The 13,913-nt window shown below is 44.0% G+C and overlaps 1 protein-coding gene across 20 annotated transcripts in view; it reads left to right on the top strand.

Moving 5' to 3' along the window:
* The window catches only part of MBD1 (methyl-CpG binding domain protein 1), a 98,354-nt gene extending 91,162 nt beyond the window's left edge, over positions 1-7,192 (top strand). For all 20 annotated transcript variants that reach the window (XM_061614363.1, XM_061614368.1, XM_061614369.1 and 17 more), the window contains 3 exons: positions 1,980-2,090; positions 3,480-3,599; positions 5,650-7,192. In XM_061614363.1, coding sequence (XP_061470347.1) covers positions 1,980-2,090; positions 3,480-3,599; positions 5,650-6,111 — 693 coding nt within the window. In that variant the 3' untranslated portion in view covers positions 6,112-7,192. The remainder of the gene's footprint in view (positions 1-1,979; positions 2,091-3,479; positions 3,600-5,649) is intronic.
* The last annotated feature ends 6,721 nt before the right edge of the window (positions 7,193-13,913 follow it).

Below are 13,913 nucleotides of genomic sequence, written 5' to 3'. Positions count from 1 at the left end.
TGCACATACGCCCCTCCACACACACCTATTTCAAGAAAATTGGATACAATGATTAAGAACAGCAATAATAAGCACAGAGCACCTAATTTCTTTTAGAGAATGAAAACTTGACCAGCCTCCTTAAGACTTAAGAAATTGGCTTGGCGAATGTCCCGTGGGAAGGAAGTTGTAAAGGATGAATGTCAGACCTGCTCCTCAATACCCATGACCCCAAGTTTTAGAAGGCTGTGGCACTCTGAGAGAATCCCATATGTTTGACTTAAAAATGCCTCTGTAGCCTTCTGGTTGGACAGATGTCTTCCCCTGAGATTGCCATATGTTTGGCTAAGAACCTACTACACGAGCAGCAACTAGAAATCACTTATGAAATCATCATCATCATGTTTATTTGTATGCCACCTTTCCATAGCAATCTAAGCTCAAGGTGGCTCACAACATGTACAAGTTTACTTAATTCAGGTTCAAAACAAAATTCAAATAGTTAAACAATAAGCTAAAGAAAACATCTTAAGAAATATACAATAAATTGAAACAACACCATTATAAGTCATAATAAGGTCCAACAATAAAATACAAAAACACAAAAACATGTGATTCTTCCTCCTGCCAGCCTTTCTTGCTGTTGTAATTGCTTCATCTAATGTGGTGACTTGTTAACATCACGGATCACTTTAAAAGACCTGTTCCAGTATGACTGCTTCCCACAGTGCTTCATGAGCATTCATGTGAATGGTCAAGTAGGGGCCTATGGGCCAGGCGTAGCCCCTATAACAATTTTGTCTGGCCCCCAATAGCCCTATCAAAACTGTGTTTCACGTTATCAGACATGACAATGGAACTTTTTTCTGTATTTCTCTCTCTATATGTAATAAAATCACAGATGTATACATTCTGCTATGCCAGAGCATATGTCTTTTGTAAATGAAGCCTTTGCTGCTAGATGGCATCAATTTTATGAGGGCTCCTAGCCTCTGATCGCTATCTGAAGGATAGGATGCCCCTGAGAACGCACGTTAGTCATGGGGGGGGGGAGTGTGAGAAAACACTGATAATCACAGACAAGACTAGGTCTTTCACTCTCCCAGCAATGAATATTTTCTCTTTGTGCCTATCCCTTGGGTAGTATCTGGGCCTGTGAGCAGACAGACTCCTGCTTGCATGCTGAGACTTCACCTTTTCTTTTACCCCACTGATGTCACATCCACACCATGCATTTAAAGCACATTTACACCACTTTAACTATCATGGCTTCCCCCAAAGAATCCTGGGAGCTAGTTTACCCTCAAAGAGCTACAATTCTGAACATCTTTAACAAACTACAGTTCTCAGGATTCTTTGGGGGAACCATATCCTTTAAATGTGTGGTGTGGATGTGGACTGAGGTCCTCCCATATCCTTAAAATCTATCCTGAAGGGTTAGGGACTCTTCAGAGCAAATTTTGGGGGCACATGGGTGGCTTTAGGGAAGAAGAAGGTGAACTCTTGGGGCACAAGCAGAAGTTTTTTCCTGCAGCATTAGATTCTGCCCCTTGTTTTTCAGATATAAAGTGGGGAGATCACAAAGAGGTTTCCTGTCCCCAGCAAGACTCCCTCCTGGGGCAGTGAGTATGGCTCCTTCCATCATCCATTTAGCCTGAAGCTACTAATATAGCAAGATTGGCCTTGAGCAATAGGCGCAGTTATAAGTGATACAGGGACATAGGAAGCTGTCTTATACTGAGTCAGACCATTGGTCCGTCTAGCTCGGTATTGTCTGCGCTGACTGACATAGGCTCTGCAGGGTTTCAGATAGAAGACATTCCCAGCCCTACCTGAAGATACCAAGGAATGAACCTGGGACCTTCTACATGCAAAGCAGATGCTCTATCATAAAGTATGTGTATGGAGTGTGAGCACTGTCATGGCTCCTTTAAATTTCACGGCGGTACAGTTTGAAGGGTTTTGTAACATTTTATAATATCTCTAATGTGTCTTCATAGGAATCAGACACCAGATTACCTGCTGTCAACCTCCTTATTGCCGCCTCTCCCAAAGTCAAACAGGAGCATGCAGAACCGGGTGGGGACCGTCGGCCATCCAATGACTCTCCGGTAATCCCCAGATTAGGGCACATTTCTTTCCCCTCTGCTGACCTCAAAAGTTACTGCGTTTTTGATGCATAAAACTCATTGGTGCTGTTCCTCTTAGTGTTTCTAATATAGCTTGGAATTAGGATACTGGCATTCATCAGGAGGTTCCTCAATCATTTTAAGAGATTTTAGAAATAAATATGAAATCCTGGTCTGTAGTGCTTGGGTGTTCTGAAACATCAGCAGTTAATAAGCCCTTGCAAGCAACCTGGTGTTCTGCCTCCCTCTCCCCTCTGTTATACTCAGTCCTGGGTCCTTGGTGCCCCTGCAGTATCACAGACTCTTCTTTGTTTTGCACATCTTCACATAATGCATATTTAGTCACTTCCTTCCATGCTTCCAGTAAAGAAAAGCCCATAACTTTTGTTACTTCTTTTTTTAGGCCTACTCTTTCATCCCCTCTTCTCATCTTTGGGTCTTCCCTTTGATTTTTTCCAATTTGTCCAGATCCTTAAATATCACATACTTCAGGCAAGGCCTAACCCACATTGCATGGGGTGCTACCATTTTTTCCCTGGGTTTTAACCTAAAAGCTCATGACTGATTCAAATCACAGTCCTGTCAGACTTTTGTAGCTTTGCTGTCCCAGCCTCTAGTGGTAATGCTGCATGGTACCTGGGGCAGTTTTCTTGAATGTCTCAACTTTTTTACCACTCTTGGCCACCACATTTTATTTCTTTACAACCATATCAAAGGCGATTGCTCAAATGATTCTGAATTAAAACTCAACTTCTTTTGTACTCCAGTGAGAGCATAAGAAGAACTCTGCTGGATCAGGCTAAAGATTTATCTAGTTCAGCATCCTATTTCCCACAGCAGCCAACCAGATCCCTACGGGATGCATCTTGTGTACGTACAGAGTGAAGGGGGAAAATATTGCTAACTGAACAGGCAACTCTGATGTGGAGAATGTGCAAACCTCCCTTTCTATCAGCATTTCCAGCACTGCTGCACCAGAGCACAGAAGAAGTTGAGTTGTAATTTGGTATTCATTGTTGTTTGCTTCTAAGAAAAGGCTTAATCTCTAAATCCCCCCCCCGTTTTTGGACTGTGATCTCATGGACTCCACCTGCATAAGGGATGTTCTTGTGCCTGAGGGCTAGCTCTCAGAGTAGCATGTTTACTCAGAAGTGTTCACTGGTGGCTTATTTCTTGGTGTGTTGAAGATTGCAGCCACAGAAGTTAGGGGTCCTGCCTCCTAGCTTCTCTCATCCAGTAATTCTTGAGTGTGTCTGTCCACCATCACTCCCTGGTGGCAAAGTTGTTCTCCATGCCAAAGCTCCATTTCATAAAAGCCAGAGACCTGAATAGCTTCTACCAAACTGAATCTCCTGTCTGTCTTTGCCACAGATATCAGCGGGACTTCCCCAATTTAAAAGGGGATGGGGAGCCCAGGTCAGGGAGGTGGTGGTCCTGGATGATGAAGATGATGATGAAGTGGAACAGCTGCAGCAAATGCGCCCCCCAGTGGTGAGTGATGACATTGTTTGGGACAACAGGAGTGTTATCCCTGGGTTCTTCTCTGACTCGGGGAGAGGACAAGGCTACCTTTGTGAAGCTGAGCCACATTTTGGGATGAACAATACAGTGAGTGTGGTAGGCAGGAATTGGTAATGGTACAGCAGATGTTAAGGCCAATAAGAGGTCTTCAGGTACGATTTATATGACTTTATGATATATTAAGGGACGTTCACAAACCCCATGATAAAAACCAGAGGAAGATATATATAGGTTCATCCCATCTGCAGAAGTGTGATATAGTTTGGGATTGCTTTTTAAGAGGTTTTAAAACCTTTTTTAAAAAAAACAAATGTTTTTTAACCTTTTTTTAACGATCTCTTCAAAGCTTTTTTAAAAAAAGTTTTTAAAGTTGCTTTGTTTTAATATATTTTAAAGTTTGCTTTTATGATGTTTTAAAGTGTTTTTAGTGCTTTTGTTTGCAGCCCTGGGCTCCTGCTGGGAGGAAGGGCGGGATATAAATCAAATAATAAATAAATAGATAAATAAAATATATTTATCGATCTAAAATATTTCCATAATGCCCTTGTAGCTACTAATAACAAACACAGTTAGAAATAAACAGCAAAATGTGGAGCTCAAAATGATCACAGTACGGGGAAAATACATTCAAGGTTAAAAGTCTTTGCCAGGTGCTTAAAAGATGTTGGTGTAGGTACTAAGCAAGCCTAGAAAGCGGGGCCAGGGAGAGTTCCACAATCGCCTTAGTCTATGGGAGGAGCTCTGAGGAAGGTCTCTGTATTTGAGCAGAATGTTATGGGAAAAGGCATTTCCTCAGGCATCTAGCTTTAAAGCAGGTATGAGGAACCTGTGGCCCTCCAGATACATTTGGACCCACAACTCCCATCATTCCTGATCATTGACTATGCTGACTTGGGGCTAGTGGGAGTTGGAGTCCACTGACATCTAGAAGACCACAAGTACCCAGTTCCTTCTTTAAAGATAAGCAGCCGCACTTCAAATTGTGTTCAGAAATGGACCATACTAGTGGGGCTCTTTGAAGTGGCAAGATGTTTCCAATGCTTGGTCTCGGTTAGTTCAAAACACTGCTGCTAAGCTGCTAACTGGGCAGTCTTCAAAATCTGCACCAGATAGAACACATTGTAGTACTAAGTAGTCTAAGGTGGAAGTTACTAGAGCCGGGATAACTGTAGCCTGGCGTGCTTTACCCAGTGGCACACCATCTTTAGCTATTGAAAGATGCTGCGTGCCACTGAAGCCACTTGGGCCTCTAGTGACGAAGCTGCGTCATTGAGCATCCCCAGATTACAAGCCTGATCAGTGGGAGTGAACATGACCCTCCTGGACAAATGAAATACCCAGTAGTAGTACCTCAGTACTGTGCGGGCGGCAGTTTCTTTGTAACCAGTCGATGGTCATTGCAGTTCTTGGGGCTTAAGGAGGATTTCTTCAGGAGTGGTCTTACAGTTGTGTTCTTCATGGCAGATGAGGCCACTGTCCCTTGTAATGAGGCACTTCCTGCCTCCTGAACCCAGATGGCAAACCACCTTCCAGTAGATGCAGTAAGCTAAGGGCAAGGAACTTTGTCCATGTCCTCAGGCCACAATAACAGAAATTCATCCCATGAACCCAGACCTGATAGTGCACTTAACACATCCATAAACTGAACTGCAATTAGTGAAATTCCTTGGCTATTTTACCTCTTCTGCAGATACAGAGATGTATAACTTCCTCTCTGCTCTTGATCCCCATTATCCACAGCACTGTAGCATGCTGAGGATATGGAACTGAGAGACTATGTAGTATATGGTGTGAACTGGGGAAAATGGCAACACAAGTAAGGGTTTTTTTGGGGGGGGGGTTGGATCCCACCTCCTTTTCCCTTGGAATTCCAGACTTTGAGTCAGAAAGTGCAGCTAACCAAACTTTGATACAGCCCTAATAAACACCACTTCCCAGGTCATGGGGACCATGTTATTAGCATGTTGTGAAGGAGAGAGAAGGACGGTATTAAGCTATTCTTTTGTCTGTTCTTCCTTAGATAATGGAGATTTATAGCCTGGGAGGCGTGCAGCCCCTTGCCCAGTTGGACAGTGTCTTGCGTGAGTTCTTGGCTGAGCTGAATGAAATCCCTCTCCCTGCTCACTGGGAGGTGCTGTCCCCACTTGGCGGTCCTGACCTGCGTCTTGTACAGCGCTCGGAACACTCCACTATGTCAGCGGCGGTGATCCACATCCGCCCGGGCCTCTTCTTCCATGTGGTGGTGCGAGATCTCCCTGTGCCCCCTGAGCACAAACTCTATGCCAGCCACCCTGCCCGCCTCACCACAGTAGATGAGGTGGTGGAACTTATCTGTGACCTGGAGGCCTATCGGCTTTGTTCTGGCTGGCCTGCTGGCTGGCATGCTGGTGAACGGTCTGAGGCCTGTGATGTTCTTGTCTACTCGGGCTGCTGCCCACAGTGCCGGCTCAACCCTTGGCCCTCAGGGAGTGGTGTCTGCTGAGAACCAAGTTGGGAGGGGAGGGATTTGGGGACAGGACTTAGCCCTATGGGGCAGTTAATGGGCAGAAGTTTTATTTTGACACTGGAAATGGCTTGGAATATCTAAAAAGATCATTCCTTGTCATAAATAGCTTTATATTTTTCCCTCTTGTTCAATAGCTTGGCACAAAAAGTCATATTCCTCTTGTTGTCTTCTGCCTTTCTCTACTGGTAAGCTGCTTCTGCATTTCTGGCATAGAGAGAAGTTTCTTTCAAAGACTCAGTTCCTGTCTTCAGTAATTTGCTTATCTCCTGCCAGGGAGCTGCAGTGTGGACTGTGGTCTATTGCAGTAGCTTGTGCTGATCACCAGTTCCCTTGACTTGTAAAACCTCACATGCTTGGCAGAGTTATCCTTACATGTTGATATGATGGAAATGTGGAGGTGGCTTATGCATCAGTTTGGACCTTCCTGTCTGTTGCTCCTACTTGCTTGGCCTCCACGCTGTTGAATTTAGCATTCTCTTGGAGACTTCTAGATCTGCAGTATGGTCATCGCCAACCAAATCCCAGAAGGATGGGATTTAAATGAAGCATCTCCTTTAAAAAAAAAAAAAAAATCCTCTTGCTGAGACCTGCCTGTTCTTTCCCCAGATACATCTAAAACTTGAATTGTCGCCTCGGGCATGTTTTTTCTTTGCTTCAAGTTTGCTGACTTTGGATGGTCTATTCTGTTTGAGGACCAGGAAGATTTTTGTTCTGGGCGACGGGAAAGATGATATGGCTGTTGCTGGAGGAGAGGTGCCTGGCTGCCAGCCACTCTATATGATGAGATATTCTGGTATGTTCTGTTCAGGGAAGTTCTACAGAAGCCATAGCTGTATGTCACTTGCTAACTTGTGGTTTTGTTTTGTGTCTTCCTTCAGTGTGGTTAGTGGCACCAGCAATTGCCCCTTATCCTTTCCCTTGTGCCTCTCACAGTCAGGTTTTTTTTTGTGCTGCTTTTCCCTTGGAAGAAAAAAGTGAAATTATCCTGAAAAAACTTATCAAATCAGAACTGGTCTCTATTTTTTTTAATGTATTAAAAATTTTAATGAGCAAATTCCTTGTTGGTGTCCATGTCTCCCTTCGTATTAGGTGTTGGAGCTGCGGCCTGAATCTGGCCCACCAACCTGCCTCAAGTGGCCTGCCAACTCCTGGCAAAATTGGGCACTTCTTCCTCAGTCTTCAAAGGTGCCTCTTCAAACTTCTGTCGCAGCACATGGTGCTCCAGAAACTAGAAGGAGCACTCCTTCCTCCCAGTGTGACACATCCGTACAGACAAATGCACACAAGTGCAGATTCTAGTGTGCAGTTCTTACAGTGCTGAATTCCAAAAACCTCTATTTTTGAATATTTTGCCTTTGAAAGCAGGTTTTTAGTCCTCATGAAAGGTCCTGCTCCCTTGTGCACATACATGGTTTCCGGAGGGTGTAGAGCAGCAATGTACAGTAGATGCCTAATAACTCCTTGCCAGCTGCTGCCACCTCCCTCCCTCAATTATACATGCACTTTATGGGATCCACGTATGATTTTGCCATCACTGGTGCCTAGAAGTCCTTGCTCACTGCTGAGACTAAAATGGATTGGGAAGCTGTGGCCCTCCAAATGTTATCAGACTACATTTCCATCATCCCTGAGTATTAGCCATGATGACTGGAGCTCCAGCTGGAGAGCCACAGCTTCTCCATCCCTGCTTTAAAACTTTTTCCACACCTGGTTTCCAGGTAAGCTGGGGTTTGACTACAGTATTGCAAATTTAGCACTGTTGGCCCCTCTCTCCCTCTCCCTCTCCCTTCCCCCTGCAACCTCTGGAAAACTTGAATAGAGAGTATGCTTCAGCATACAAGAAGTGAAACCAGATTGGAGTATGCCGAATGTGCTCCGAAGTAATGAGCAGACCACCACCCCACACACACCTGGCATCTCAAAAACATCACGCGGACAACCAAGGGAATTACATGTGATCTAATGTGTAGTTGAGAGAATATTAAATGGATGGCAACAGAGAAAATAAAAGGAAAGGATAAACTATATAATCCTGAAAGAGCAACTGCCTAGCAGAAGAGAAGGATAATTCTGTAAGGCCAAGTCAAACTCATAAATTGCTGGCCACAACAGAGAAGGAAGGGACAGGGTGTGGCCTTCAAAAGGTGAGGAGTTTAATGTCAGAAACACCAGCAAATGCTTCTTCCATCATTATAACTGTTATATTAAGTAGCTTTTACATTCCTATTAGATATATTTTCACAACTACCACTTACTGAGTCATCCCTTTTTTTTTAGTAATACCACGTCTGGCTTAGAACAATATTAAATAGCCAGGTATTCCACCCTGTTGACCTTAGTTGGATACAGCCTTAACGTGGGCAAGAACTAGCAGTAATGGGACTTCAGCTATTGGTTGAGAAGCAAGCTATGCCAAGCATGGAATTTCCAACAAATTCCCTAACTACTTCCTTGCTGAAATTTTCAGAATGTGGGAGAAGACACAAAGGGCCAACCATCCTTCAATTGGTCCTAACTGAGTCCTGAAGTCAGAGTCCTGTAAGGCAGTGTTTTCGACCTTGAGTCCCCAGATGTTGATGAGCTACAACTCTCATCACCCTGACCATTGATTAAGCTGGCTGAGGATGATGGGACTTGGGTCCCCAGATGTTTTTTTTAAAAAATTATTATTTATTATTAGATTTATATCCCACACTTCCAGTGGTGGATTTTTTAAAATGCTCTGATACTTGAGGCACACTCCCCCTCGTCCCAAATTAAAAATGGAGATTCACTTGTAACTAAAATGGCTTACTTTTAGAAAGTGAAGAAAAATGGATCTCTCCGATGTATGTTTATTGTGTCACTGTACTGAGTCTCCTGATCAGGAAGGCCAAGCAGTGCCTGCTCATGCAGCAGATCACCTGAGAAAGTGCTGCTGCTGTGTTTCTGCAGCGGGGAGTGGTTCATCCAAATCACAACGGATGTGGCAGAATTAGCCACCTTAGGTGGATGGATGCTGACTGGAAGGGTGCAAGATCAAGCAGTTTGCGCTGCAGGAATGCCAGAGGCAGCCTTCTCTGTGCTATGCGCTCCGCGAAGCTTGCAATAAATTTGCTTGTGTGGGGGCACGCTAATGAATGAATTCCATAAATGTACTCCATCACTTTACTGTGTAAGCTGTCAGACAATGGTAGTACTGTCTGCATCTCTTCCGTTTTTAATTTCCACCCACTCCCACTTATATTTATTTATTTTATTGTAAGTGGGAGCAGCTAAATATGGCAAATCCAAATTATTTTTCCCTGCCATTGCAGAGCCCTATACTAGAAAGTTACCAGTAGGTGGAGCTAAAGTGCACTTGAACATATGGTGTGAGTTTCTGTGGCAGCAACTACATAGGTAGATGTTCACATTTTAACTTGCTGCTATAGCACTAAGCCAGAAATGCAGGAAGTGGATGTGAAGGGCCCGTTTGAGGGCCAGATTGGCTGCGTTGCCAATGGGGGATTTCTTCCCGATGCAAATACCAGTTTTACAGGAGAAATTTTCTCAGGGCTGCTGCAGGGGAGGAAAGAGTTCCGTTCCCTCCATGAACCTGCTGTGAACCAGCTCATGCTGTTTACATAAATATTGCAATGCAGAGCAGGGAAAACCTGCATGGATCCTTCAACAAATTCCTGGAGGATAAAGCTATCAGTGGCTGCTAGTCAAGACTGCTGAATATAACCTTCAGAATTGGAGGCAGCATGTGTATGAATACCAGTTGCTGGGGATATTGAGAAAGAAGAGTGCTATTGCACTCCTGCCCTGCTTCTGAGCATCTTATCAGCATTTGGTTGCCCACAGTGAGAACAGAATGATGGACCACATGGGCATTTGGTCTGACCTAGCAGGGTTCTTAATGTTTTGTGTCACTGAGAAGGTATACTTCTGATTGTTGCCAAGTGACAATCAGCAGGGTCTCCTCAGAAGATCTTTAAGAACATCTTATTTGTACCAGAGGACACAGATTGCTAGCTATCCTGGTCTCGGGTTGTTTAGGCTTTAACTGTCCACAACAAAACCTTGACTAAGGCTCAGGCAGCCTGTGTAACTTTTTTTATTCAGAATTATGAAACTATCTTCAAATGCACAAGAAGCACCACTTCTTATGCCAAGGCAGTTGATCACTGCCTGGCACCTAAATTCAGTCTTTCCCACTGCCTCTGCCTCTGTTGGCTATTCCCTATAAGAATATTTCCAAATACACTTATTTGCTGACAGAATGAAGCGGTTGGCAATGGAATAGAATGTTTGCAACAATCCAGTTTATGTGAGGGAAGTGAAAGATCTCTTTTGACTGGGCCACCTTATGTGGGTCCAACATGAATACAAGAGACAAGAGGAGATAAATGGGCAAGGTAGGAAGGTGGAGGGGAAGATGTCCTGTGTATGTGGGATGGATGAGCAAGGAACTAGGGATGGCTGAGAGCCCAGAAAGGAGGGGAAGAATGGGACAAACAAGCACTAAGCTGAACTTGAAGGTAGTGTAAGTGGAGAATCAAAGGGCAGAGGAGCTGCTATGTTGAAGAAAGGAAGAACCAACGAAGGAGCCAAGAACAGGAAAAGCAGAGCTTGGAAGATTACTTTTAAAAAGGAATAAACTAGTATTACTGTTACTTGGCCCCTAAAGGAATAAATTACCATTACAATTACAGCTGTTCTGAAAGTAACTTTACTGTTACTCAAAAGTAATAACTACAACTACAATTAAGTTACTTTGGGGGGGGACTAGAGTGCCTACAAGGTGCTGGCCTTGGCTGCTACACACCTAAGTAGACAAACAATGTTAAAAGTAAACACACACAGGGTATAAGAATAATTTTTTTTATCCAGAAGATTGTGGTGGTCTCTCTGTTGGTAAGGGAGGCAGAGGCCGCCTCTCAGAGCTTCACACTTCAAACCAAGTGCACCCCACACACACATACACTCTCAGCCGGAAAGTGCTGTCTCACTCGGCCACCTCCTAGACCCTGTCCTGCCACCAACTAAGGCACACCTGCCCAAGTGAACATTTTCCCCGGGGTGCAAAAAAGTTAAAACACTGCAAATGCAGCGATGTAGCCAGGGAAGGGGCTGGAAGCTGCTTTGCACACCAAGCGCAAATACAGTACACACACACACACACACACGTGCACACACACACACACACACGTGCACACCGTCTTCTCTCACCTCCACAGTTCTTAATTTCCATTCTGCTGCTGCCTCCTCCTTCATCCACATCCTTGCCCTCTGGCTCACTCCACTCCATTCCTTTCCACCCCTGTCCATTTTATACACATTTTTTCTCTCTGCTCCACCCCTTTCTCACTCTCCACCTCCTCCCTTATCACCTCATAAACACCCGCACACAAGAGAAGAGTGATGCTGCTCAGAAGCCCAATTTGAGGCATGTGATTTTTGTCCACAAATCGGAGGAGCAGAAGACTTCCCCTGCTCCCCCCCCCCGGTACCAAAAGTAATTCTGGAAACATTACAATTACACTTCAAAATTACTAAAGATACTCATTCTATTACAATCAAAATGTAAAGTAATTACCCATTCGTTCCTCAAAAAAGTAATACATTGCAAATAGTTTGTTTTTCCTAAAAAAAATGCCTTCAAGGTCTGAGGGGAAGTGTTCCCTGGTACTACTTATAGCAGAAATGGAGAAAGAGATGAAGCAAAGCAGGCAGTGGGACTGAGAAGCAGAGAGCTGAGGAGCCGATGAGGAGTGGGTTTTGAAAGAAGAAAAGACCATGAAGAGTGTTTGGGAGAAACTCTCATGAGTGTAAGGCAAGGAAGGGCTGTGACTTGTGGCAGGAACTGGAGCTTTGGAAGTTGTGGAGTTGTCATCAGGGTGCAAAGGTGACATAGTGTTGTCAGGGCTTCACACTGAGAGAGGTCTCCTGTGCTTCTCACATTGCCTGAAAAGGGAAATTTCTGCCAGGTTCACATACACCAATAACAGCAATATTACAACTGTGTCCCTATGTTAAAAAATGTAAATGTACTGCCTTCAAGTCAGTTCCAACTTATGGGGACCCTCTGAATGAGGCTGAGAGGCAGTGACTGGCCCAAGGTCACCCAGTGAGCTTCATGGCTATGTGGGGATTCGAACCCTGGTCTCCCAGGTCGTAGTCCAACACCTTAACCGCCGTACCACACTGGCTACCATAAAAAGCAACATGGATGCAGCAGGGCTATGCATATAGGCCTCCCTGAGGTTGCATGATTTTTACCTGGCCCTACCCATGGTAAGGTGAACATCTGCAGCAGGGAAGTCTTTGGGCCCTGTGGAGGTGCCTTGTATGACTAACAATCATGGAAAATAAGGGCTCTTAACTGGGTGGGAAGTCTCCATGGATACAAAAGGCTCCCTGCTGGAGAAGTTCACCTGCAAACATGTAACTTTAAGAACGGGGCTAAACACACAACCCTCCTGTATCTGCACTGGTTCTTAGGGTGAATAACCCTCTGAATAGGCAGTGCTTGGAAAGTTCATTTCAAAAACAAAGTACTTTTAGTTCATCCTGTCAAAAAAAGAACTAGTTAGTTCTTTTACAAACCAAACTAGTTCAGTTCAAGTTCATCCAAACACATTTTTTTGCAGCTTTTCAAGAATACAACTGGTTTAAACAGGGCAAATCACCAGCTTGCAGTGTGGGTAAGTGGGGGTAAGATTGCAGCTTTAGCAAAGGTGCAAAAGCTGGATTGGAGCAATGATCTGCTTCCTCCTCTGCCTCCCAACTTTCCAGTACCTCTTGTTGTCAAACTTCCTTTCAAAAGAGGAGGGCGGGATGGGCAATGGGACTTACTAGCCACAACCATAAGCACCCACTGCATGCATCAAAAAGACTTGAGGGCAAAGACATTGGCAGAAAAGGAGAGCAAGTGGGACATTGGGCTGTGGCCATCAAGCAAATATGATGCATGGGCAGGCGGGTGGGAAACAGGAAATAATTCAAATTCCCCAGCTAGCACTTCCCCATCAAACAGTTCATCAACTATGCAACCCCCCTCCCTGGATATCTACTCAACCACCACTGCTCAGTTCTGAACTTAAGGGAGAAGGGAAATGTCCAGTCCTACCATCCAAACATGTTTAAGGGGATGTGCTAAAATAGGAGTAGGGATGGAATGATTGGTCAATTTCATTTCTCTGTTTCTCATTTTTCTTAAATTCAGTTCTCCATATTACTGCAGCAATTTGCAATTTTTTTAAAAAAATCCTCATGAAAATTCTTCAGCATTTTAGTGTGAATCTCTCCTGATGAATATATTTTTGTATGCAGTTTTGACTAATGTACACATCTTTGCAAACAATTTATCTTAATGCATTTTTACATGTATATTCATTTTGTGCACACTTTCTCCTAATATATGTATTTTTGTAAGCATTGCTTAGTTGGCAAACTGCATCACAAACTTCAGATAAGTGTGAATGTTAAAAGATGGTTAATGTTTTGGTTCTCATATTATTTCGGAAAGTGCAAATTTGATAAATTTGGCTTTAAATGTGAACTGAATCAAATATCCCTAACCAGGAGAGACTGTTGGGCCAGCCCAAACAGGAGGAAGGCAGAGTAATTAAACAGTAGCAATGTAGCACCTTCTAATGGTGTTACAAGACCAAACTCCAAGAAGAAACTCTGAGCTGCAGCCAGGCTGGCTCATCTCACAAGTCGAGGGGGTAGGAAGAGGGGTAAATGAATGTGAAGAAAAATAAGAAATCAAAGTTTTACCTCCAAATGAACTTAATTCACCTTTAGTT

This window comes from Rhineura floridana, chromosome 3 (assembly GCF_030035675.1).
Source record: "Rhineura floridana isolate rRhiFlo1 chromosome 3, rRhiFlo1.hap2, whole genome shotgun sequence".
NCBI lineage: Eukaryota > Metazoa > Chordata > Lepidosauria > Squamata > Rhineuridae > Rhineura > Rhineura floridana.
This window is presented reverse-complemented; position numbering and strand designations above follow the sequence as displayed.